Genomic DNA, 25,933 nt, shown 5'->3' on the forward strand with positions numbered 1-25,933 from the left:
GTGCTCATTTAAACTACACACGTTCTCCCTTGCATAGAAGCTCAAGATGAATGCCTTTTCTCTGCTTGGTAGTCATTGAGCTAACCTAATTAAATGTATAATCGAGGAAAAGAGATGGGACATATTAAACTGATGAATTGACATATTTTCTCCTATGTAAAACTATTACATATATCCTACAACATCAGTCATATTTGAAATAAATCATTCTTCAACTAAATGAAGAAAATGTGACTAGATGCTCTGAGTCACACTGGCATTTTTCCAAAGTCATGGTACATTTGATTGCATCATTAAATTTGGTAAATAATATACAGGTGTGTTAGTCACATCAAAATTATTATACTATAAATTATAACTAAATTTTGGGATTTCATAGCTTTCAATAAAAATTATCAGGATGCAATTAGGGAGGACTAGAAGGGCAACCAATAACATAATAGCCAAATTAGAATTTGTATAAACTTTTGGGTGGCTTCTACTATCTTATGAAGGCTTTAAAGTAATTAAAGAGCTTGGCATGCTAGTCTTCTCAATCCCAGGGTTTTTTTGTTTTTTGTTTTGGTAAAGGGAATCTTAAATCTTCTTGATTTCTGTACCCTGATAGCTTATTAAGTATTAACTAAGTCAATGGGGAATTAAGTCAACAAATAATTTAATTTTATTATTTTGATTAAATTAATTTTGTTATCATACAACCTAAGAATTACTAATAGTATATAATGGATAGATGCAGTCCTCAGTTTAATAACTGCTGCCTGCTTTTCCTTTAATGAGTACTTCTTAATGTTTTTCTTTAAAAATCTGCACTCTGAGTAGAGCAGAGTTTGATAAAATGGCTGCTTTAAAAGATGATCACTGTATTTGCATCATTTGTTATTTTTAAAGGAAAAAATAGTTCACTAAATAAGAATTTTTTGAAATAAAATTTAAATGGTCAGCATAAAAACCAAAATGCAAACAATTGAACAATTATGTTTTTTTCATTTGCTTTTCTTAAGGTGGGTTCAAATTATGAAATACCAGATTCTATCATATAGCACTCCTATTTCCTTTCTAACCTAGTGCTTAAGTTTCTTTAATGCTAAAACAAAGGAACACAACCTAGAACCTACTAAGACTTCCTTTCCCTTCAGCCAGGCTTCTTAAAAGAGCAATCTGCACCTTTGGGTTTCAGTTCCTCCCTTCTGGCTCATTTCTCAGTGGATAACAACCTGGCTTTCCTTTGCACTTTCATTTCCAGTGATCTTATCAGTTCCTCCAGAAACTCTCCAGAGCTACCCCACATAGAGGTCTTCACATTTTTCCAGTTAGAAACCTTTGTAACTTATACAAACGAATTGACTATATCATATTGTAGTATAGTATTTTTACGTGTCTCTTTCCCAAGTAATGTGTGAGCCCTTGAGGGAAATGTCTATGGCTTATCTATGTAATAGTTGCTCCCAACCTGTAGTTCATTACGTGTTCAACACATTTAGTTGAAAATTGTAATAGAGTGTTAACTTACGTGAAATGTTGTTTGGGACCTTCTGGCCATTGCACATAGCAAAGAGTACGGCCCGGCATGACTTTGGTTTTGGAGTAAAGACACTGAGGGAAGGCAAGTAGAAATGCTACAATCCAAATGCCTCCAATGACAATCTTGGTTGCAGTGGCAGACAGTCTGGGCTTCAAGGGATCAATAATGGCCATATACCTATATGAAAACAAGCAAAACCATTTTGTTGGCTATCTTGTTAATGGAGTTTAAAATGAGTTTCAGAGGAGTTTCCAGGGCCAGGGTTATCTCTCTTCTGGTAAACAAACTGAAAAAGACTTTGCTTGTATAAAGGCAGCATAGAATAATTATGGCATAGTATTAGGAATCAGGGAGATCAAGGTTCAAACCCTATCCTGTCACTTATTTAACTTTTTGAACTCCATTATTTTTAAAATAGAAACAAGAACCCCCCTCTCTTGTGGTGAAGTAACGATCAATAGAAATAATGTAAGTGAAAGGTATTGATTATCTGCTGCTGTGCCTAACACATTATCAGAACTCATATGTCTGCTGGATGGAATTGGAAAGCTGCGTATTAAGTGCTTAAAAATATGAATTCTGTACCCCAAGACCTCCATTTTTCTTATGTATGTTTAACTTTTTAAAAAGAAAATTCAAGACAACTAATATGGATAATGTCTACATGATTGACAAAATGAGGAATCCCTCAGAAGGATATTGTCAACATAGCCATTTAAAAGCATCCAGAGGCAAGTTCAGGGTTTAGATAAGGATGAATAAATCAAGTTTGACTGAGGCTATGCTTTCCTATTACCGCTAAAATTGAATTCATACTGTATCATATAAATCTCCATAGTATTTATCTATGTAACTATATATAACATAATTGTTATAGGAAAATATATTTAAGGCTCTAAAAATATTTACATATGATTTTTAGAGTGCAACTTTTTTTTTTTTTTTTTTGCGGTACGCGGGCCTCTCACTGTTGGGGCCTCTCCCGTTGCGGAGCACAGGCTCCGGACGCGCAGGCTCAGCGGCCATGGCTCACGGGCCCAGCTGCTGTGGGATCCTCCCGGATCGCGGCACGAACCCGTGTCCCCTGCATCGGAAGGTGGACTCTCAACCACTGCGCCACCAGGGAAGCCCTAGAGTGCAACTTTTTGAGAAATTAGAAACTGTTTGAATATGGTAACAGAAGTCAAGCTTTATGCACTTGGTAAAATAGTAAGAATATGTCTGGGAGAATTAAATTCCAGTTTTAAATTGGATAAAATGGCTAATTGCCAAATTATGCCTAATACTCAGAGTAGAAAATAACATACACCAAATGAATTATATTTTGGCATTTCTATCAATAAAACACATTCTTATTTAATTGTATTATTTTTACTATCGGCCATTTTGTGTTTCTCAAATATATTTTTATGTATGAAAAATTTTCAAAGGTAATATTTTTATCAAAGAATGAGTATTACTTAAACCAAAAACATTTAATCTTATGAATGTAACTATTTCAAAATAAGGGTAATTCATTAACTTGTTTACTGCTCTTTGCTTTTGTAACTATTAGGCAGAATTAGATCTTCAGTAGATATATTGGAACTTATCTACCTACTATTCATAACGTTAACTTTAGTTGTAATTTACTTAAAGAAAGTACTCTTGATTTATTATGTATGACAGCTATTAGGCAAAAGTGAATGTTAGATATGAAAAAAGTAATCATGAAATGGTACCTTGGTTTAGGGAAATAAAGTGAATCATACAAAGAAAATAAAATACACATGTTTGAAACTGAAAACTGTTTAAAATTCACCTCTCATGCTTATGTTGGTAATAGCAACATATATTGATTGCTAAGCATGACCAGACAACTTATTGCACACAATATATATACATATATATACATTTAGTATTCAGAAAAATTCAATAAATCAACTAATATTATCCTATTTTACAGAAAAGAAAGCTGAGGCTTAAAGATTAAGTAAAGTATTTAAAAATGTCCCAAATGGTAGGAATTGGAATTCTAAACCAGTTCTGCCAATCCTCAAAGTCTACGTAGGTACAGATTATGGCTTTGAATATAACCACTCGTTTAAGGAATTGTGGGAGAGAAAGAAAAATATATAAGGTAGATGACTTGAAGAGAATCAGAAGTCACATCTTGTCTCTAAATTCAAAAGCATTTATGTGCAATATTAAAGATGAAAGTCAAATATATAAAGGCAATAATTGTGATTGGTCATTTCTGTTCCCATTGCGATGGACTATAAATCACCATAGCATTTCTCTCATTACATTGAACTGTTGCTTTATGGTGTTTCCAGAGTCAGACACAGTACTTATCAATAAATTTTGTTGTACTGAACTGACTATTTCTCAATCTTATCATAATCTTTGCTTTTTCGCTTGCCTGGAAATTTATGAATGCTATTTGAATATTTTGACAGCTGATTTTTTGAGACTGTAATGAGAAGTTGAGTGATGTGAGCAAGTTTAGAGTCTTGTACAGCTACTACAGCATGGACAATTCAAAATAAACTACAAATTTCTTATTGATTTTTTTGTCAATTAGTTTAATGTTAGAGAAATTATTTCCTGACAGGTAGAATATTGTTTTAGTTGGACTGTATGGAAACAGTCAATTTATGTTCTCACTAACTAACACTTTAGTGAAAGTAGACATTTTGAAACTTCAAGCTGACATTTTTGTCATTTCTGGTCTGATCTATTATTCATTCATTCAGCCAACATTTCTTGGATGTCTACTGTAGTATCCCAGATACTGTAGTAATACAACAATGAGAAAAAATGACCTTCACAGAACTCACAGTCTAGTGAAGTAGATAGATACTAATCAAATAATCTCACCAATAAACATAAAATTACAAATATAATAAGTGTTACAAAGGCAATGTTTATGGCTGTGTGAGTGCATTTACTGGGGAAAACATTTAGATTGTGAATCAGTCTTCCCTAAGAAAAGCATTCTGGGTTGAAACTTGAAAGGGTGACTAGGCAAGGTAGCAGAAGGGTGAGCGTTGCAAAGATTTCTGGGGGAACAAACAACATGTGAAAAACTCCTATGTTAATGGTGGGTTTTTATGGGTTGAATTGTGTCCCCCTAAAAAAGGTACATTGAAGTCCTAACACCCAATATCACAGAAGGTGACCTTATGTGGAAATAGAGTTTTATATAGGTAATCAAGTTAAAATGAGGTCATTATGATGGGCCCTAATTCAATATAAGGTGTAAAGGAGAACTTTGGAAACAGAGAACCACACAGAGATTGCCACATGAAGATGGAGGATTGAGTGATGTATCTACAAGCCATGGAATGTCAAAGACAGCCAGCAATCCACGAGAAGTTAGGAAGGGGCAAGGCAGAATTTCCTCATAGGTTTCAGAGGGAGCATGGCCCTTGCCAACACCTTGATTTCAGACTTCTAGCTTCTAGAAATGTGAGACATAAATTTCTGTTGTTACTCAGTTTGTGCCAGTTTGTTACAGTAGCCCTAGGAAACCAATTTGATGGGTAAGCGTGGGTGCATTGTGCACTTGAGGAACTAAGGGCTAATGTAATTGAAATGCTGAAAGTGAAGGGGGAAAGTGATTTGAAACGAAGTTGTAGTTCAGGTTATAGAATTTTGTCCTCTGGAAAGTAATTGAGGTGATTCAATCAGGAGGGGAGAGTAATCAGATTTTAGTCTGGAGAATGGATTGAAGGAGGGAAAGAATGGAAGGAAGAAGATAAGTTACCTCATTATTGTTTTGGTTTGGATGAGAAATGATTGCTGCTTGGAATAGAGTATTACCACTGGAAATTGAACTACATTAATGATTGAGGAAAATAAAGAAATGTTGAAATATTGTAGAAAGGGAGAGCCAGTTGACCAAAGAGGTAGGTAGAACTTCCAGGCACTGCTGAAGACCAATTTGAAATTGGTGATTAGGAATTCACTGTGGCATCAACGTTTCCTATTCTGTGACTCTCTCCTGGAATAATAATTTTCTCAACAGTAAGCATGAAGAAAATGGATCCTTAGGGTCAAATAAATACCCTCTGGACCTTGAGAAGAAATTATCAAACCCAGGATACAATCTCTCTCAAATGAGTGTCAGTACTTTATTCTTCCTTTAAAGAAATATATACCTTTGATATGATCACACTCGATTTTCCTAGGTGTTTGTCTGAGCTTCTCATTACCATTTTTCCCCACCAAATAGATTCTCAAATACGTTAGAGTCTCCTTACTCTGACTGTTTCACAAAGAATAGCTAAGATTGGATTCTTTACTCTTCCAATTAGCATAACACCTAAACAAGTTTTAAAGTCACTTTTTGTTGTCTTTCATAGAGGAAGAAATTCGCAGAAATATCCATCAGAAGCTCACATTATAATGCCATCTTTTATTAGTTTTCCTTTTCACTCTAATACAGGACCAATGTCCTTTACCATGTACTTCTTTTCCTGACATAATTGAAGGTGTCTTTTTTATCAAAAAGATGATGTCTTTTGCAAAACAGAATTTTTTGACATAACTTTACTGCTCTCAGTAACTAAGCCTTTCCATTTTGTAATCGTTCTTGGTATATGGTATAATTTTTCCTTTTGGCAGAATTTTTATTAAGCTCTGTTTCTGGATCTTTACATGCTTATATACATTTAAAATTTTTGGTATGAAGAGAGAGTACAGTCTTCAGATGTTTATTTGATTATATTAAGTAATATTTGCCTGAAATAATATAGATTTTACTGTTTTCCAGTTTGCTTCTGGCCATAGTAGACATTGTTTTAGTCTGTAAATTCAGGATCCTATAATCTGAAGTGAGGAGATGAAGCCCTAGGAAGGAGCACTTGGTAAGAGATATGTATACAGCTGGAGACTTAGCCAATTTGCAGCAATCCTGAAAGGCAAGAGTGGTAGATATATCCCAAAGGCACTCTCCTTCTTCCCATCCCCTCCAGAGGTCTCACATTAGAAAAAGCCAAGAAGAGACCCAAGAGTGAGGGACCCTATTGATACAGTCAGTCTACAGAAGTAGTCAGCCTGGTGGGGAGGGGCAGAAAAAAGAGTGGAATAGATAGTGAGTAGATATGAATTGAAAAATGGACATTATCTAGCTCAGATAATAATTTCATGTTTTTCACATGCTAGTTTCCTTGCTGAAGTGATTTTTCTTTTGCTTCATATGTTATTCTAAAGTTGTATGACTGGAAAACTTCTAACCATCCTTTAATTTCCACTCAGATTACAGACTGATCACTGTAGATTCTTTCCCTCTCTCTGTGCAGAGTTAGTTTTTACCTCCTCAGTGCTGCAACAGCATTATGCTCATAATGATTTTAGCTCATTGGAGGTATGATTTATTCTTCTCTGTGTTCTGTAGTACCTAACAAAGTATCTATAGTAGTCAACATCATTGTTGAATAGTGACTGCAAATAGTTGTTGAATATTTGGACAGATGGATGGGTGAATAATTGTTTACAAATAAAAACTTAAGCGTGTACACAATTTTTAAAAGGAATAGTTTTCTTAACTTTGCTAAATGGGAATAAACATGGCATAGAGTATGATTATGAGGTTAAAATGACATTACATAACACAATGTATTCAAGGAGACTTAGGTAATATCAGGCACAGTAGACACTCAACCTAAATCACTCTAAAACTATATTGAATAAAATGAAATTAACACTTGAGAATTTAAAAAATGTTGCTGTGGTAAGCTCGAGACAAAAATAAACAAAGATAACTTATTTAATGTGGTTCTTAGCTAGTTGTGATCAGAGTAGAAAGAAAAATAAGTTCACACCAAAATTCTGATCTAAGGATTAAAAAATAACAAAACTTTTTAAAATATTGTTATAACTTTTCAACAGAAACTGTTCCATCAGGGTAGTGCATTATAGGTTATTTCTCTTTCAAATCTCTCCTTTTAGAAGAATTTCTTGTATGGAGAGTACTAAGGTCTTCTATGTAACATCAGTCAGGGCAACTAGTGCTCAGTGGTTCAATGATTAAATAGAAATGTTGCATGTTATACTTGGAGACTCTGTAAGTTCTTTGGGTGCACTAGGAATTAATTTCCTTCAATTTTGTTTAATATGGCCTATACCATATTAAACTCCTTTTTGAAGTGGCCTGTGGCAGTTCCACTCTGTTATCCTTAAACTCAGAAAGATGATGTTGTCCATCAAGGAAAAGGAGTACCCAATCTGCAGGTATTTAAGTTGTGATGATGTAAATGCTTATTTAACTGTGCAAATGGAAGAAAGAAGGTATAGATAACCTCTAAACTGGGATAATAATAAATTATTGGATATATACTTAGATAATAAATATATTCATAGCATCTAGGATAATGACTGCACATATTTGGCACCTGATGCATATTTATTGTATGACTAAATTAATGAATGAATGGAGGTGATTTTTAAAATTGTTTTTCTGTCATTTTCTATCATTGAATAATTTGTGCTCAAATTACCTTAATAAGGTATCATAAAAATATAATTAAAGAGAAAAATCAGATATGAAAAAAAACAGCAAACAACAGCAACAATAACAACTACAAAAAAAAGAAAGAAAGAAAAGAAAGAAAAGGCATCCAGATTCAACAGGAATACTGTCTTTATTACTGACAGAAGTAATACTGTTTTTATTAGCAGATGAAATGATCTTCCTAAGGAATCCACAAAACCCCAAACCCATTAGAATTAGTAAGTTCAGCAAGGTCACAGAATACAAGTTCAATGAATTGTATTTCTATATACTAGTTATGAACAATCTAAAAATGAACTTCAAAAAAGTCTATTCCGTAGCACCAAAAAGAATAATTTAATAAACATAGGAAGAAATTTAATAAAAGAATTGAGACATACATTGAAAGCTACAGCGCATTGTTGAAACAAATTAAAGAAGACCTCAATAAATGGAGAGACAGTCCATGATCATGGATTGGAAGACTCAATATTGTTAAGCTGACAATGCTTTCCAAATTGACTGAAAAATTCAACAGAATCCTTATAAAACTTCCTATTCTAATTCCAGAATTTAAAAAACTGATCTTAAAAATAATTTGGAAGTACAGACCTTCTAGAATAGTCAAAAAATTTGAATAATAAAAACAAAGTTGAAGGACTTATACTTTCCATATTTCAAAATTTATTACAGGGCTACAGTAATCGAGACAGTGTAGTACTGGCATAAAAATAGACATGTAGATCAGTGAAGCAAAAATATCAAGAGTCTGGAAATAAACACTTACATTTATGTTCAATTGATTTTTGACAACTGTGCCAAGGCAATTTAATGGGGGTAAATTGTATTTTTTCAACAAACAGTGCTAGGACAATTAGATATCCACATACAAAAAGATAAATTATATGGTTATCTCACACCACACATAAAAATAATCTCCAAATGTATCACATATAAATGTGAGATCTAAAACTATAAAACTATCATAAAAGAAACATAAAAATGAATTTTCACAACCTTGGGATAGCTAATGAATTTTTAGAACTGACTACAAAAGCACAAACAATAAAAGAGAAAAATGATATGCTGTACTTCATGAAAATTAAAACTTTTTGCTTTTCAAATATGCAAGGAAGAAAGTAAAATGACAAACCACAGACAAGGAGGAAATATTTGCAAATAATATGTCCAGTAAAGGAATTGTGTTCAAAATACACAATAACTCTCACTATTTAATAAGAAGACATATAACCCAATTAAAAACAGAGAAAACAATTTCAAGTCTATGCAAAAGACTATATGTGATATAAAATGATTCCATTTATATCAACTTCCAGAAAAGTCAAATCTGTAGCAGGAGAAAATAGCTTAGTGGTTGTCTAGGGCTGCACATAGAATGGGGAGTGACTACAAAATTGGAAGTGAGGTTTCTTTTTGAGGTAATGGAAATATTCTAAAATTAAATTGTGTTGATGGTTACATAACTAAAAACTTACTAAAAATCATTAAATCATATACCTAAAATGAGTATATTTTATGGTATATAAATTATAACTCAATAAAGCTGTTAAAAATAAAATCTTAATAGTAAGAAAACAAACAATCCAATTTAAAAATGGGCAAATGGCTTGAATAGGCACTTCATCAAAGAAGATGCATTAATGACAAATATGCACATGAAACTTGTCTAATATAAATATCCATTAATGAAATGTGAATTAAAAGCACATCAAAATGCACATTAAAATGGCTAAAATTAAAACAAAAATACTAACAATACCAATTGCTGATGAAGATCTGGAACAAGTAGAACATTCATACACTGTTGGTATGAATACAACATGGTATAGCCACTGTGGAAAGCAGTTCCACAATTTCTTATAAAGTTAAATATACATTTACCAAATGACCCAGTAATCCCACTCCTACTCATTTACTCTACAGAAAGGAAAACTTGTTTTCACACAAAAATCTTTAATGGATGTTTATGATCTATGAATAGATCATAATTGTTCAAAACTAGAAACAACCTAAATACCCTGCAAAGGGTGGATGAACAAATAAACTTTGGTGCCTCCATACAAAGAATACCCTCAGCAATAAAAAACGAGCAAACTTTTGATACACTCAGCAACTTAGATCTCAGAGATGTTATGGTGAGTGAAAATAGCCAGTCTCAAAGTTCACATATTGTATGATTATATTAATATGATATTTTCCCCAAAAGACAAGACTACAGTGGAGCAAGATAAATCAGTGCTTCCCAGGTTTTAGGGCAGAGAGTGGGTATGAATACAAAGGTATAGCATGAGGGAGTTTGTTTGTAGTAATGAAATTGTTTTGTGTCCTGATGGTGGTGACTGTTGCATGAATAGATTCATGCATTAAAAATCCTAAATCTGTACATTAATTAAAGTCAATTTTAGTACATGTTAATTTAAAAATTAAATAAAGTTATGTAATTAAAATTTACATTTCCACACATCATGGGATCAAATTTGTGACTTCTAATCATATTAGACATTCTTGGTGTTAAAATGTTTGTGTGAAAGGGGTTACCATGTAAACACTAACCAAAGAAAAGATTGTCTAGAGACTGTCATATAGAGTGAAGTAAGTCAGAAAGAGAAAAACAACTATTGTATATTAACGCATATATGTGGAATCTAGAAAAATGGTACAGATGAACTGGTTTGCAAGGCAGAAATAGAGACACAGATGTAGAGAACAAATATATGGACACCAAGAGTGGAAAGCTGGGGGTGGGTGATGGGATGAATTGGGAGATTGGGATTGACATATATATATACTAATATGTATAAAATAGATAACTAATAAGAACCTGCTGTATAAAAATAAAATTCAAAAAACATCACAAAAATTAGGCTTTAAGGCATGAGGTGTTACTAAATGTAAAGAGGGACATTTCATAATGACAAAAGGGATAAATTCATAGGAAGGCATAACAGTCCTAGATTTGTATAAATATTGCTTCAAGATATACAAAGCAAAATGGACAAAACTAAAATGAGAGATACATTCCCAATCATAGTTGGGCCATCACACTTTTCTCAATAACTGATAGAAGAAGACAAAACAACAACAAAAACAACTAGTAAAGACAAAAAAAGATTTGAACGTAACAAATGTGATGTAATTATAAAGGATCATTCATTATGTCAACAATTCTTTCCATTTTTTTTGAAACGTATATGTTGCTTGTAGTTTTTCATTCTTTTTTTGTTTTTACTGAATGAACCCTTTAGAATGTTCTCTGCTAAAAATCAGCAAATGGAAAAATTAACAAATTAAACATATCCAAATAGAAGATGAATGGAAATTACTACGCAAAGGTAATGAAACTCAGGATGAGTTGTATGGAACAGGTTACAGCAAAGGCAGAACGATTGTCCAGGTTTCTACAAGTAAATTAATAACAGAATAAAAGAGTAATGAGGAAGCATATGAGCATTTAGATCTTTCTACAAAGTAAAATTGTGGTAGAATAATTTTGTCCTGCTTTATAGAATGTTACATTTTCCCCTTAGATTATTAAATACACATTTTGGAAATATAGCAGAGGCCCCTCACAATCCTGTGAGTTACTTCCAGGAACTGGACCATGATCCCACTAGATATATCAGAGAAACACCCCCTCATGCTTCTAGCAGGATGAAGGGGAAAAGGACTTTTTAAACACATCAGAGACTATTCTTCTTAACACAGATGTTTCTCTCCCTTTAGATGGGACAGATGTTTAGAGTAGGTTAGAGTTGACTATTTCCCTTCTCCCAAGTGGAAGGCTGATGCAGCTGGACTGGAGTATATCCTCCCCTCAGGACAGTTAGACTCCAATAATACCCCAGCAGATTAAACTCTGGCCAACTAGTTTCCTCTGAGGGCAGTCCTTGTTAAGAAGAAGTAAAAAGCAAACTTATGGTTATCAGGGGGGAAAGAGCAGGGGAGGGATAAATTGGGAGATTGGGATTGATATATGTACACTATACTATATGTAAAACAGATAACTAATAAGGACTTACTGTATAGCACAGGGAACTCTACTCAATACTCTGTAATGACCTATATAGAAAAAGAATCTAAAAAAGAGTGGATATATGTATATGTATAACTGATTCACTTTGCTGTACACCTGAAACTAACACAACATTGTAAATCAACTTTACTCCAATAAAAATTTTTAAAAAAAATAAAGGGAGGGAAAAAAATGAGAAACACTTGTGAAGTTCACAGAACAGAGGCATAGGCTCACTAAATGACTGAGACCTAATTATAGGACTCTAGAATGCTTCCCCTTCCTCCGTACCTCACCACCACATTACTAACAGTCTATTTAGAGCAGTTCCTTTTATCCAGAGCATCATGTCCAGCTATCAAAAGACAAAAAAAAAAACCCAAAAACAAAACCTGAAGAGATGAAGCAAGCATGAGAACCAGGCATAGAAGGGATGTTGGAATTATCATACTGGGAATTTAAAACAACTGGATTAATATCATAAGGGCTCTAACTGATAAAGCAGACAGCATGTAAGAATAGCTGGGCGATGTAAGCAGAGAGATGGAAATCCTAAGAAAGAAAGAACCAAAAGAAGTGCTAGAGTTGAAAAACACTGCAACAGAAATGAAGAATGCCTTTGATGGGTTTATTAGTAGACTGAGCATGGCTGAAGAAAGAACCTCTGAGCTAGAGTATATATAAGTAGAATTCATAAAAACTGAAAAGCAAAGAAAACAAAGACTGAAAAAACAGAAGAGAATATCCAAGGACTGTGGGACAACTACAAAAGATTTAACATATGCATAAGGTTCCCAAAAGGTTCCAAAAACCTTAACAGACACCTCACCAAAGAAGATATGCAGATAGTAAATAAGCATACAAAAAGATGCTCCACATCATATATCACCAGGTAAATGCAAATTAAAACAACAATGAGATACCACTACACACCTATAGAATGGTGAATATCCATAACACCAGATGCTGGAAAGGATGTGAAGCAACAGAAACTCTCATACATTGCTAGTGGGAATGCAAAATGGTTCAGCCACTTTGGAAGACAGTTTGGCTGCTTCTTAAAAAACTAAACATACTATTACCGTATGATCCAGCAGCAGTTGTGCTCCTTGGTATTTACCAAATAGAGTTGAAGATTCATGTCCACAAAACAAAACAAAACAAAATAAACAAAACAAAAACCCACAAAAAACCAAAACAACAACAAAAATCAAACAAAACCCTGCACATGGATGTTTACTGCAGCTTCATTCATAATTACCCAAAACTTGAAAGCAACCAGGATGTCCTTCATTAGATGAATGAATAAATAAACTATGGTATTGGTTTGGCCAAAAAGTTCGTTTGGTTTAAAGTTAAAATAAAAGACACATTTTTCATTTTCATGTGTAACTTTATTGAACAACGTATTCATTAACCAAACGAACCTTTTGGCCAACCCAATACATCAGATGATGAAATATTCACTGCTAAAAAGAAATCTAGTATCAAGCGATGAAAAAACATTAACAAATCTTAAATCCATATTACTAAGTGAAAGAAGTCAATCTGAAAAGGCTACATACTGTTTGATGCTAACTATGTGATTATGGAAAAGACAAAACTATGGACACAATAAAAAGATCAGTATTTGCTAGGGGTTCAAGGGAATAGGGTTGAATAGGCAAAGCACAGAGAATTTTCAGGGGAGTGAAAATACTCTGGAGGAGACAATAATAATGGTTACATGTCATTACACATTTGCCTAAATGCATCGGATGTACAACACCAAGAGTGAAGCCTAATGTAAACTATGGACTTTGGGTGATTATGATGAGCCAGTTAGGTTCATCAGTGGTAAAAAATGTACCGCTCTGGTGGGAGATGTTGATAACAGGGAGGCTATGCAAGTGTGGGGGGCAGAGGATATATAGGAAATCTCTGTACCTTCCCTCAATTTTGCTGTTAACCAAAAATTGCTCTAAAAATAAAGTCTTAGAAAAAAATATAAAGGTATCATGAGTAGTTTGAATAGTGTTTACTTTATTCTTTCATATAACATATACAGAGCCAACATGTTTTCTATACCTTGGAAGAGTGTTATACTCCTTTGTGAGTTTGAATCAGCTTCCAACATTTTATCCTTGAACTTTGAAAGTGGTGAAGTATCTGAGATTTTTTTTTTTCTTCATATGAAGATTTTTGCCAGTTCTCTTCCTCTGGGACATCTTCAACATTTGTCATTATCATCTTCCTCATTCATGTTGATAAATTCACCTTCACTAATTTCCTCTGGCTGCATATTTAGAGTCTCTTGTAAAGTGACTGTCAACATTCTCTTATTCAGCTATTCTTCTTCATCTTCACCTATACTGGATTTGAATTTCACTTTCAGTGTTATCACTTTTTATTTCTTCCTCTTTGTTGGCAAGTCCTTCTCTTGATTAGCCATTTTTCTAAGGTGTCATTTGAGTTTATCATTGAAAGACAATGAGGCACTGCAACTATGTGCTTTGCTGTCTGTGCATGAACTGACTAAGATAATCAGTGACCAATCAGTAACAGATTTTGAAAAATAGGAATATGATTGGTCACTGATTATGAAGTACATCTGTTATTTGTGGAGTGATTCATGAGAGCTGAAGAGCTAGCAGATAATTTTTTACATTATGCAAGTACTCACAGTTAATGTGACATGGTAAGAAAAACTTGAGCCATGCTGTTGAGGGGACTGGTGTTATATAAATAAATCATCTTGGTAACTGAAATTTGTGCAAAGCAAGGATTGCGTGTATTGAATTGTGCATGCATAGAATTGGTTATGTGTGTGTGTGTTCTTTGGCATATGTGTTCTATTTTTGAGCTGCTAAAACTTTAAAATGGTGTCCTTTTATATGTTTCTAAGGAGACCTTATTCAGTTTCATTCTTGTTCATTAAAGATAGTCTCATCAATGGTTTTGTGACTGGTCAATAGGGATTGTCAGTAATTTCTTACATAGGAAAGCATTGTACTCTATTATTTAAAAAATATTATTATACTAGTTTGTTTGTGAAATACCACAGCCTTCAACATGAAATTTAGCTTATGTAAATCTTTGTTGAAGAGATACTGAAAATATTTTTATTTTAGGAGTAAAACATTTTAAGTTAATGAAAACATGATGTAAGTTTAAGAGTTTTGAATTTATTTTATACCACGTAGTTAACTTAATGGGGAAAACGGCCTTCATATATTTATTTAATTTGAAGGTATAAAAATCAATACATATGGCACTGTGACGTCTTTTAAATTCAGTAAGTTTATTCATCTAAGAATTCTGAATTGTGATTAATAGTACTTATTCAACATAAACACTCAATTTGTGAGTTTTTAATTTCTTCAAAATTGTTTCCTATGCTCATTTGAAAATCTCCTAATCATTTTCTTTATAGATGATACAGTTTAGTATGATAATCACATATTAGGTTGTATAGAATATTTTAAATGTTTTTATTTAAATAGTAACTACTCATAGCCAATTTATTAGGAGATATTTTCTATACTTCTATAAAATAAGGAACTTAAAAAATGCTTCTACATTTCTGTGTTTTACTGCTCTAACACTATAAATGTGCTTTCCCCTGCTATGTGTTCCCAGTTACCATAGACTCTATCTATTCTTCATTTACTCAGTTGAGACACAGGTCTAGCCTTGTCCTCATGGAACTTAGAATCCAGTAGGGCAGACATACAAAAAACAATAAACATTGCAGATGAGCTAATTATATAGTATATTAGAAGGTGATACATGTGGTAAAGAAAAATTTAAAGCAACTTCAAATAGAGTAGTCAGGGTCCAGAAGTAGTACAGGTAATGAACAATATGTCTGGAGTAAGAGTGTTTCACACAGAGTGTAAGATCCTGAGGTGGAAACACGCTTAGTATATTGATGTAACAGAGGAAAGCAGTGATGGTGGAGCAGAGCAGTGGAGTGTAAGTAGTAGGATATAAGGTTGGAAAGTAACAAAGAACCAGTTACTATAAATTCTTATAGACCGTTGTAGGAACTTTGATTTCTACCCTGAGAGAACTGAGGTGCCATTGGAGGATTTGTAGAGGGGATATATTATCTGACACATTACAGGATCTCTCTGATTGTTGCATTGAGAACAAACCAAAGGGGAACAAAAGCAGGGGTAGGGAAACCAGTTAGGTGAGAAATGATATTGACTTGGACTAGAGAGGCAACGATAGACATCTTAAGGAGTGATTAGATTCTACATATATTTTGAAAGTAAAAGTGATTAGATTTTCTGATTGATTGGACATAGAGTATGAAAGAAGAGATGAGTGAGAATACTTCCAAGAGTTCTGACCTAGGGTTCAGATTTTTGACCTCAGAAGATTGTAGGAGGAGTAAGTTTCAGAGGAAAATCAGGAACTTTGTTTGGAGCATGTAAATTCTGAGATGCTTATTAAACTTTCAGATGTTGAAGTTCAATAGATTATTGGATTTAGGACTCTGGTGGACTACAACTGAGGAATTCAAGTGAAAATATTAATTACAGTTTCATTAGGATATGGGACATGTTTGTCTTGTTTATTCCAGTGTGCCCCATATCTATACAATGTTAATACTTAGAAGGTACTTAAGAAATAGCTATTGAGTGAATGACTACAAATATAGTGATTTGTGTGCTGGTAAATGTTTAACCACAAGCACTCTAAGGAAAAAAAAACCACAGAAACAAAACAAAACTCATGACTTCTAGCATTTGAAAATTTCTGTGGTGTAAATACTCCTACCATGATTTCAAGCTACCAAAGTAACATCACTAAATGCAGAGTTGAGAAGAAATGTGCGCAATTGATTCCCTCTAACAAGTATCAATCAGCTCCAGAGCACAATTGAGCCCTTTGTTGCTTAGTGATAAAATCAGATACACATTTTCCTTACTTACAGGCATGCGTAAAAGAAAAATTTAAATAACCTTGATACTTGGGCAGATTTGAAGGTAAAAAAAGTCATAGATAATAATACAAACTCAAAATGGGGGACTTCTTAAGCAAATATTTAAAAACTTTTGTCATATACCAGACTAAATAATAGAAATACTGAGCTAATTTATCCCTGTATCTTTAGGCAGTCTTCTAAATTACTCCACATAGGTGTGATATCTTTACATAATTCCTGGGGAAAAGATTTCACAGTTTACAAAATAATCCATTGTAATGTTAAGGTACTCTTTTGCCAGAGATGTCTTCATGATTTCTAAATTAGCCTAGAAAGTGTGTTAAAAATGTTTCCATAAAACATCTATCACTAAAAATCTATACAAAGTTTAATCAAGTTGTTCTCTCCTTGAGTCTAAACTCTTTAGCGTGTATCTCAGAGTCATTATTAGGTCCTTAAACAGTATTTATTTATTTAATTAATATTTAAAAATTTTTATAGTGATAAAATATACCAAACATAAAATTTACCATTGTAACTATTTTTAAGTGTACAGTTCAGTGGTACATTCACATTATTGTGCAACCATCACCACCATCCGTCTTCAGAACTTTAATTAATTAGCAATGTATTTTGTTTCATGTAAAAGCAGTACATTTTATTGTAGATAATTAGAAAAGGAAAAGTATAAAGGAAAACAAAATTACCCCAAATCTCAGCATTCAGAGAAAATCAAATCTATATCTACCTTATTGCACATACAGAATTATATCAGACTGTTAAATCCATAGTCTAAAAATTCATCGTGTGTTAGAGATCCTGCTGAGTCTAAAGTGGGATTCAGACTCTGACTATGTCTAATGAAGTGGTGGGGCTTCAAACCCCAGTTGTATATTTTGCACCATTTATCCAACATACCAGTGAGCAAGTCTCAGTAAGAATGGTGTATTCTCAAAGCAATGAGGCATAGGGAAGTAGGGAAACAATTCCTCATCCTGGACATGTGGTTTAGAGCTGAGCCCCAGGGAGAGAGAGTTGCAAGTAGGAGATGAAGGAACACTGGTCTTTAAGAATTTGTTAATGGAGCAAAGATTAGGGACAAGATAATTCCTCCAAATTCTATTTGGAACACAAATAGACATCACAAAAACTTCAGGCAGAGGGCAGTTTGTAATTTATGACTTCTGCAGATTTGGATGCAATATGCCCAAAACAACTGGAGAAAGGCATGGCTTCTTCCAGAGACACTATTATGTTCTGTACCAAAGTGCTGACATTGCTGTTTCTTTCTTTCTGTCTCTCTCTCTGGCCAGGGTATGGTGAGGAGAATGGAAGTGCTAAGGAGGACTACTGATGAAATCTCATCAGACTTTCCTAATTGGAGACTAGCAAGAAATAATTGGAGACTAGCAAGAAATGGTTTATAAGCAAAGGTTATAAAAAGATTAAAAAATTTTGGATATGCATGTTAATGTTAGCACATTTATATACATGTGCCTAGAGACTTGAAAGAACTGATGTTATATTCAAATGTAATTTTAAAATTTCTACATAGAATTTCATTTTTAGATGCCTCATCATTCATTTCTTTTTGTTGAGCTTTTTAGTTGTTTTCAGGTCTTTGAATTTTGATTTGAAAAATATCTTTGAACATGTTGGAAAATTGCACCCTGAAAGATTTTTGACAATATATACCCAACTGTTAGATTAAACCATATGAAATATTAATTGACATTTTAAACTATTAAAAACTGGCAATTACATATGGTTCAATCTAAAATCATGTGTTAAAATGCCATGTTTACTACAACTTAGCAATCTCTGCCGATTTTAATGGAAAAAAGTTATATCTCATCACTTTAATTTTTATTTGATTACTTTTATGATTCTTTTATTCAGGAATCTGGATTGTGTGCTTACCATGTGCAAAACAGTATGATAGGCATAAGGATACAATAAAGACTAAGAACAGAGGGAACTTGTCTTTATGATGTTTATAAGTTTATTAGAGGAAATTATTAATCAAGTATTCTTAATTTAATATATAAAAATGCTATGTCTAACATGTGCTAAGAGAATCTACAAAGTGACATTTAATTTAAATTGGGAGGCTTATGGAACGTTTCCCTGTGAAATGAGATTCAAGCTGTTATCTAAATGAGGAGTATGTTCAACTAATGAGGAATGGGCAGAAGGGAATTTGAGACAGAAGGAAAACTGTGTTTAAGGGCTTTGTGGCAAAAAGATAGCATCACACATTTAGGGACTTGAAAGAGGATCAGAGTGGCTAGAACAAAGATTAGGAAGTTGAGGTATAGTATGAGTTGAAGTTGGACAGGTCAAGGAACCAGGCTATCCAAGGTATTATTATCTGGATTAAGAATATTCTTCTTCTCATAACAGCAATGGGAAAACATTGTAGCATTAAGTAGGCGTGCAGAAACATCTTCTTATATATACTAAGGTGGATTAAGATTGGATGTGGGGAGACCAATTAAGAGGTGTTTTTAGTAGTCCAAGAAAGATATGATAGTAGCTTGGACTAGGGAAGTGGGGGTAGAGTCAGAAAGAAGGTAATAGATTGGGAGCTATTTGAACAACTGAATGGATGCTTGTACTGTTTATTGAAATGGGGAACACTGGAAGAGGAAGAGGTTTGGAGGTAAGATAATGGGTTTGGAGGAGTTTGAGGAGCTTTTCAGACCCCAAGTAGAAATGTCAGGTACACGAGCAGAGCTCAAAGACGGTTTAGAGGATTTTAAGCTGGTGATCCATTTACTTTTTGAGTTTTAAAACATATGTATGTATTATTTCTATCTTATATGTGTACTTACTGTAATTTAAACAAAGTAAAAATGTTATAGAGTAAGATAAACATCTATATCTTCATAACATATAATGTCCAAGATTTATAATTTGTTCAATAAATTTTAATGACCCTGTATGGTAAATTTAAAATGACATGAAAATGTGGCACTATTTTAGTAATTAAAAAATATATCTTTATTTATTCATGTACGTAATGTAATATGTGAGATATACATATCACAAAAAATGAAGGGAGAGTTGAAATGTGAACATGAAGATCATAGATAGGCTATATTTGGGGTGTAGGACAATTACAGGTAAATTTAACTTTCTAATATTTCTATTTTTAATTGTTTTCACTGTGCATGTATGATCCTTATAATGCATGAGGGGAAAATAAGTTTCAGTAAGAGACTGGTATAGAGGATGGATCAGGATCAGAGACTGGGGACTGGAATGAGAATGATTTGTAGAGCTTTTGCCATATGTTACAACTTTGAATTATCTGATTCTCAAGCTATATCCAAAGTTCAGGTGGAAAAAAATACTTTTGGAGGAAATACATTTTATCCTTTTTTGTAGTTTTTTCAATGCAACAAACCAGACCATCTGGAAACTGTGCTCAGATAGAGGTTTTACCCTGAGAATATCATTCACTGAGTTCTGCTTTGGCATATGTCTTTGGCCTACTCAGAGGAATGCTAAGCAAACACCTATGGGAAATCTTCTTTTGCATTTATGACACTGTGGTTGAGGACACTGTCCTCTTAATTACCCATACAAAGAATTTCTTGAAACTCAAATATCAGAAATTCCTAAGCCCTTAAGGAATGTGTATATATTGTTTATACAGGCAGTGTAAACAAATTTACTGATTTTATTTCCTTTTTTGTTTGTTCACTAAGAGGCTCAGAGACATATTTGAAGCTTAACTTTCATAAATGATTGGGACTCTTTGACCTGAATGTCCATGTTATAACTTCACTCCCATCTTGTTTCTATTTTCTCCCTTTCTATTTTTTCCAGTTTTAATTTTTCATTCATTTATATTTGTCTACTTTATTGTATGGATTGTTATGTGTCTTCTATAATTCAAAGGAAAACCAATTAGATAATAGAAAAAATGGAAACTGTTCATTCAAAAGTGAAAAATGAAGCTGTGGGTTTGAATGAGATCACTTAGAAATAGAGAATAAAGTAAGGACAAAATCAGGTCCAGGATTTGGTATTGTGGAACCTATGCATTTAATTACTACATAGAGGCAGAGAATTAGAAATAATTCTAATTATTGAGAATTAATAATGCCATGGAAGAGAGGCTGAGGGGGTAGGAGGTGATCAGGACAGTGGAAGCCAAGAGGCAATAGCCACCTGTGAGGAATACTACTAAAAGGTCAAGGAAGTCGAGGATTAACATGCTCACTGGATTTCTCAATAAGGCTCTTTGGGTAGAGTGTTGGGAAAAGAGTTCAGATTTGAATGTCTTGAGAAGCAAATAACAGGTGAAAAATGGAGATACAGAATATAAGCAATCCATAATTTAATGTTTGTCAGACACTTTTATTTCTTCTTTTGTGAATTGTTTGTTACTTTTGTTCTTTTTATATTAGAGATATATATTTTTATTAGTGTGTAAGAATATGTTATATATTCAGCATTTTTTATACTGTGTCTGTTAAATATGATATAAACTCCTTTTTCTCCCAGTGTTGTTAATGTAACGTTGATATCAACTGGAGTTCTGCTAGTTATCTAAGAGACACTTCTGATTTCACCTTACTTTGTGATAATTTTATGTTTCAGTCATTCAATTAATACACATTTATTGCTTTCATTATGTACTCAGGATTAATTTTATAAGAATTTTCACTTGAATTTGAATTTGTTTGATAGTTTTAATCGAACTTTCACAGCACACTACAGCAGTAATTTTAGTGACTGCAAATGGGATATTTTAAAATCCTTGAATAATAACTACGAATTGTAAAAGGAGCTAAAGATTCATAAAAAATTTTCTAAAAGTAATCTTTTCCAAAGCATAGTTTTAGTTACTGTTTTGCAAAGAATACAAATGTAAACCAGTGTACCTTGGGCTAAGCTCATGCAGTTTATCATCTGGGCTAAATAATGAGTCAAGTCTTATTGTAATAAAGAATATAACTGCATGGGCAGTGGCTCTCCCTAAAGTAGAGAGGAATGAGGAGATTGGCTCAGGCACTAGAATTAAAGACTGATAAAGATGTTTTTTAAAAAAATTTACCGAAGTATTTATAACCATAATATTTAAAGCAATGGTAAAATTTACCACAATACATTTAGATAATTTGTTACCACATTCAGGCCTTATGATTTTTTATGACTATATATTTTTATCTGTCCATAATAAGCTTCAAAAGAAATAGAGGTTCTATGAATACTTTGCATAACAGCTTTATGAGAAGCAAAATTTTTAAAGTATAGCATATAAGATAACTTTTTATCTATTTGGCTAAAAATATAACTTACTTCAGTTAGATTAAATATTTATTTTACTAATTATTTATGTCAGGTGTCCCTGGGTTTGAAGAATATAAAGTATTTTTTGCTGTGTTTGTTAATGCTTTTGAATTATTAAATAAAACATATTAAATTACTTCCTTAAGGTTTCCAGGTAAAAAACAGTGACTGTCACTTAAAAAATTCTTTAAATATTTTAATCAATACTGGACCCTATGCCCTGAAATTGTCCCTTACCATATGTTAATAAACCTTCCTAGAGTTTCTAACTTAACTTCAAAAATGTGCTTAGAAAATGGAAGAAAATATTTTCTATTTTCTAATATCCCTGTATGTCAAGTGGGATATGCCATACATTTTTAAAAATATAATATTTCTATTATAAACTGTTCTATTAATTTTCTAACACCTGCATTCTCAATTAAAACATAGGTAATATATATGTAAGATGTGTTATATATAAAGTAGAGCGAGATTAGAGGCAATTTCACTTGTTAATTTTATTAATTAATTTTATTTAATTAATTTTATTTCTTTTTGTACTCACCTCTGTCCCTACAAAAATGAAGGGGTGAGATACTTGTGGAAAATCAGAGATAAAGGGGAAAGGAAGATTGGCAGTTTCAGAGGCTTTTTTTTTTTTTTTTCCCCGATACGCGGGCCTCTCACTGTTGTGGCCTCTCCTGTTGCGGAGCACAGGCTCCTGACGCGCAGATTCAGCGGCCATGGCTCACGGGTCTAGCCGCTCCGCTGCATGTGGGATCTTCCCGGACCGGGGCACAAACTCGTATCCCCTGCATCGGCAGGCGGACTCTCAACCACTGCGCCACCAGGAAAGGCCTCAGAGGCTTTTAAACTGTGGTTTTATGCTTACTTATCCTAGTTAGTGGCAACTAACCACTGCTCCTTCAATTTAACCCCCTGGGCGTGGCATTTGAAAATTGTTTCTAAAGCTTTATTTCATCAAGACCTCTATGATCACTATTTCAAAATAGTAAACACAGAGGATGGACTTACGGAAAAAAAAAGTAGTTTTTTCTTATTTTTTTCTCATAATCGTGGCTTAATGTAGTAAGAATTAATATTAAGCCTCATTTTACTTTGAACAAGTTCGTTAATATAGAAAAAAAGTGTTTTTTTTTTAATTTTCACAGATGAGGACATTGTTACTTGAAGTTAAAGTGACTTCAACCCCCTCCCCCGGCCTCCATGCATCCCCCTTGCAAGCTGCCAATCATAAAATGAAGACTAAAATCAACTGGTGTGTTTCTTTTTTAGCATAACATTGAATTAAAATGTAACTATCAGTGACAGGTAGAGGTTTACCATTGTGTTAACACAGTATGCATAGTCCATAATGTTCAATATGAGAAAGAAAAAAAACACACAGAAATTTCATAAACTGGAACCCGAGGACAACTGTTGGAGGTCTCTCCAGCTTCTTAAAATTGCTTGAGAATCTCAGAATCCCCACTGTAGATGGGGGGACATTCTAAAAGATTATCTTCAACAGTTATAAAGCGGTGTGCCTCATTTCTTCTTCTTCTTCTTCTTTTTTTTTTTTTTTTTTGCGCTACGCGGGCCTCTCACTATTGTGGCCTCTCCGTTGCGGAGCACAGGTTCCGGACGCTCAGGCTCAGTGGCCATGGCTCACGGGCCCAGCCGCTCTGCGGCATGTGGGATCTTCCCGGACCGGAGCACGAACCCGTGTCCCCTACATCGGCAGGCGGACTCTCAACCACTGCGCCAGCAGGGAAGCCTGGTGTGCCTCATTTCTTAACCACTTATTCTTTGGGCTTTTTGTTGCCCATCATCTGAATGATTTGGATGCCATCTTCCAGACACAGGGTTTACCCATCTCATGGCCTTCACAGATTACTGAAAGTGAAATCTACCTGAAACACTGTGGAAACTGCTAGCTGACGGCAATCATTTGGAGGGAGCTTATTGCCTCTGATGGATCCTCCATAACTGGGAGACCAAACCAGTGTTGGCCTTGGGTCAAGGATGGGTAAGGGGATGGACCAGCAAACCAGAGGGAGGAGAAGGGTGACTTATCATTCATTTCTCTGACAGAATAACGACTGACAGAAGGAAAGCCAAAAAGTACATTTTACAGATAACATAATTTTTGTGGCAATTGCTTGAAGCCATCTGAGAAAATGTGCGAGTACTAAGCGTTTCTAGCTGAGTTTGCCCTACTTGGAATGACAGATTTTCCCCATCTCTCTCATTCACCTTCTTCAGTCCTTCTAGATGCCCTTAATGGGGATCAGGGGGATTAGGGTGGGAGTGGGGAGGCCATAGAAGCAGAAACCAGTTCAGCCATTAGAAGACTACAAATGGGTTAGTGACCTCCTTTCTTCAAGAACTTTTAACTGGTCCCTTTCCTTTTATCAAACCCATTTTGTCACCATTTCCTTTGTAACCTTATCCCACCTCCCAGCTCCTCTCTCCCTCCCCCTCTTCCTCCCTCCCGGTCTTCTCCTCACCTGTCCACTGCAATGGCCGTCATAGAGTAGATGCTGGCGAACACCGCTGTGATAGGAAAGAAGTTCTGGAAGCGACAGTAGTTGGCGCCGAAGTACCACTCGCTGTGAAGCGCATAGATGAAGTTGACCAAGGTGTTGAAGGCGGCCATGGAGGCGTCGGAGAAAGCCAAGTTCACGAGGAAGTAGTTGGTGACGGTCCGCATGCGCTTGTGGGCCAGGATGATCCAGATGACGATGAGATTCCCGAAGACCGCCACGGCCACCACCACGCCGTACGCTAGGGACCAGAGCGCAATGCGCCAAGACGGCTGCACGAACTGGTTGGTGAGGTTGGCCCGGAACTGCGAAGGCGCCGCGGAGGCCGCGGCCAGTCCCAGCGTGGAGGAGGAAGCGGAAAGATTGCCGGCTTGGGCTAGCAGTTGCAGCCACTCGGGGTCAGCCTCTGCCGTGGCTGCCCCAGCCTCGAGCGCGGCACTCGGGTTCCCGGCGTCCGCACCCGCTGTTCCCTCGTCCGTCCAGTTCGCGGCTACGGGGAGCGAGGCCATAGCGATGGGTCGGCAACCCGGTTCCCCTCACTCAACCACTGCCCGCCCGGGCAGTCTCCCTCGAAGTTCTTCTCTGCTTCCCGGTAGCTTGCTGCTCAGTGGACCTCAGCCCCGCCCGAAAGCGGGGTAGAAAGGTACCCACAGCCCTTTCTGGTTAAGGTATGCTTTGAACCTGCAGGTGATGGGGAGAAGGGAGGCACTTTCCCCGAGGAGTCTGTGAACCTAGCAGGCAGGCAGGATGAGACAGTTCGAAAAAGAGATGCTAAGGGCTGTCGCCCGCGGAGAACTCCGGGGTCGCCCCTGCGCGAGTTCCCGGGCACCGGCTGGAGCGCTGAGGATCGGGGGCTGCTGCGAGCTTTATAGTTTGTTATAGTGCCCTGCTTCCGTGACGTTGTGCGGAACTGACGAGCCCCTTCTTGGAATAAGATTGCCCTCCTTTCCTCCACCCCCGCCCTTTGGGTTTCATTCATTCGCTACTCGGCGGGTTGATACACTGAAGGAAGGGCTGCACTTTCTCATACGTAAAATCATTACAAGATTGTTTTTCGTCTTTTAACTTCAAGGTAGTTTGCTGAGGTCCCTGCTTTCAGACATTTACTGTGGACTATTCTTTTCTAAACCAGTTTAACCATTCACCCGTAAAGCAA

General features: G+C 35.0%; 1 protein-coding gene across 1 annotated transcript in view; it reads right to left on the reverse strand.

Moving 5' to 3' along the window:
• TACR3 (tachykinin receptor 3) overlaps positions 1-25,474 on the reverse strand; it is a 61,046-nt gene extending 35,572 nt beyond the window's left edge. Inside the window, exons 1-2 of the mRNA XM_004269618.2 lie at positions 24,742-25,474; positions 1,511-1,699 (exon numbers count right to left, since the gene is read on the reverse strand). Of these exons, the coding sequence (XP_004269666.2) occupies positions 1,511-1,699; positions 24,742-25,286 (734 nt within the window). The 5' untranslated portion in view covers positions 25,287-25,474. The remainder of the gene's footprint in view (positions 1-1,510; positions 1,700-24,741) is intronic.
• Positions 25,475-25,933: the final 459 nt, after the last annotated feature.

The sequence above is a fragment of the Orcinus orca genome, chromosome 4, assembly GCF_937001465.1.
Source record: "Orcinus orca chromosome 4, mOrcOrc1.1, whole genome shotgun sequence".
Taxonomy (NCBI): Eukaryota; Metazoa; Chordata; class Mammalia; order Artiodactyla; family Delphinidae; genus Orcinus; species Orcinus orca.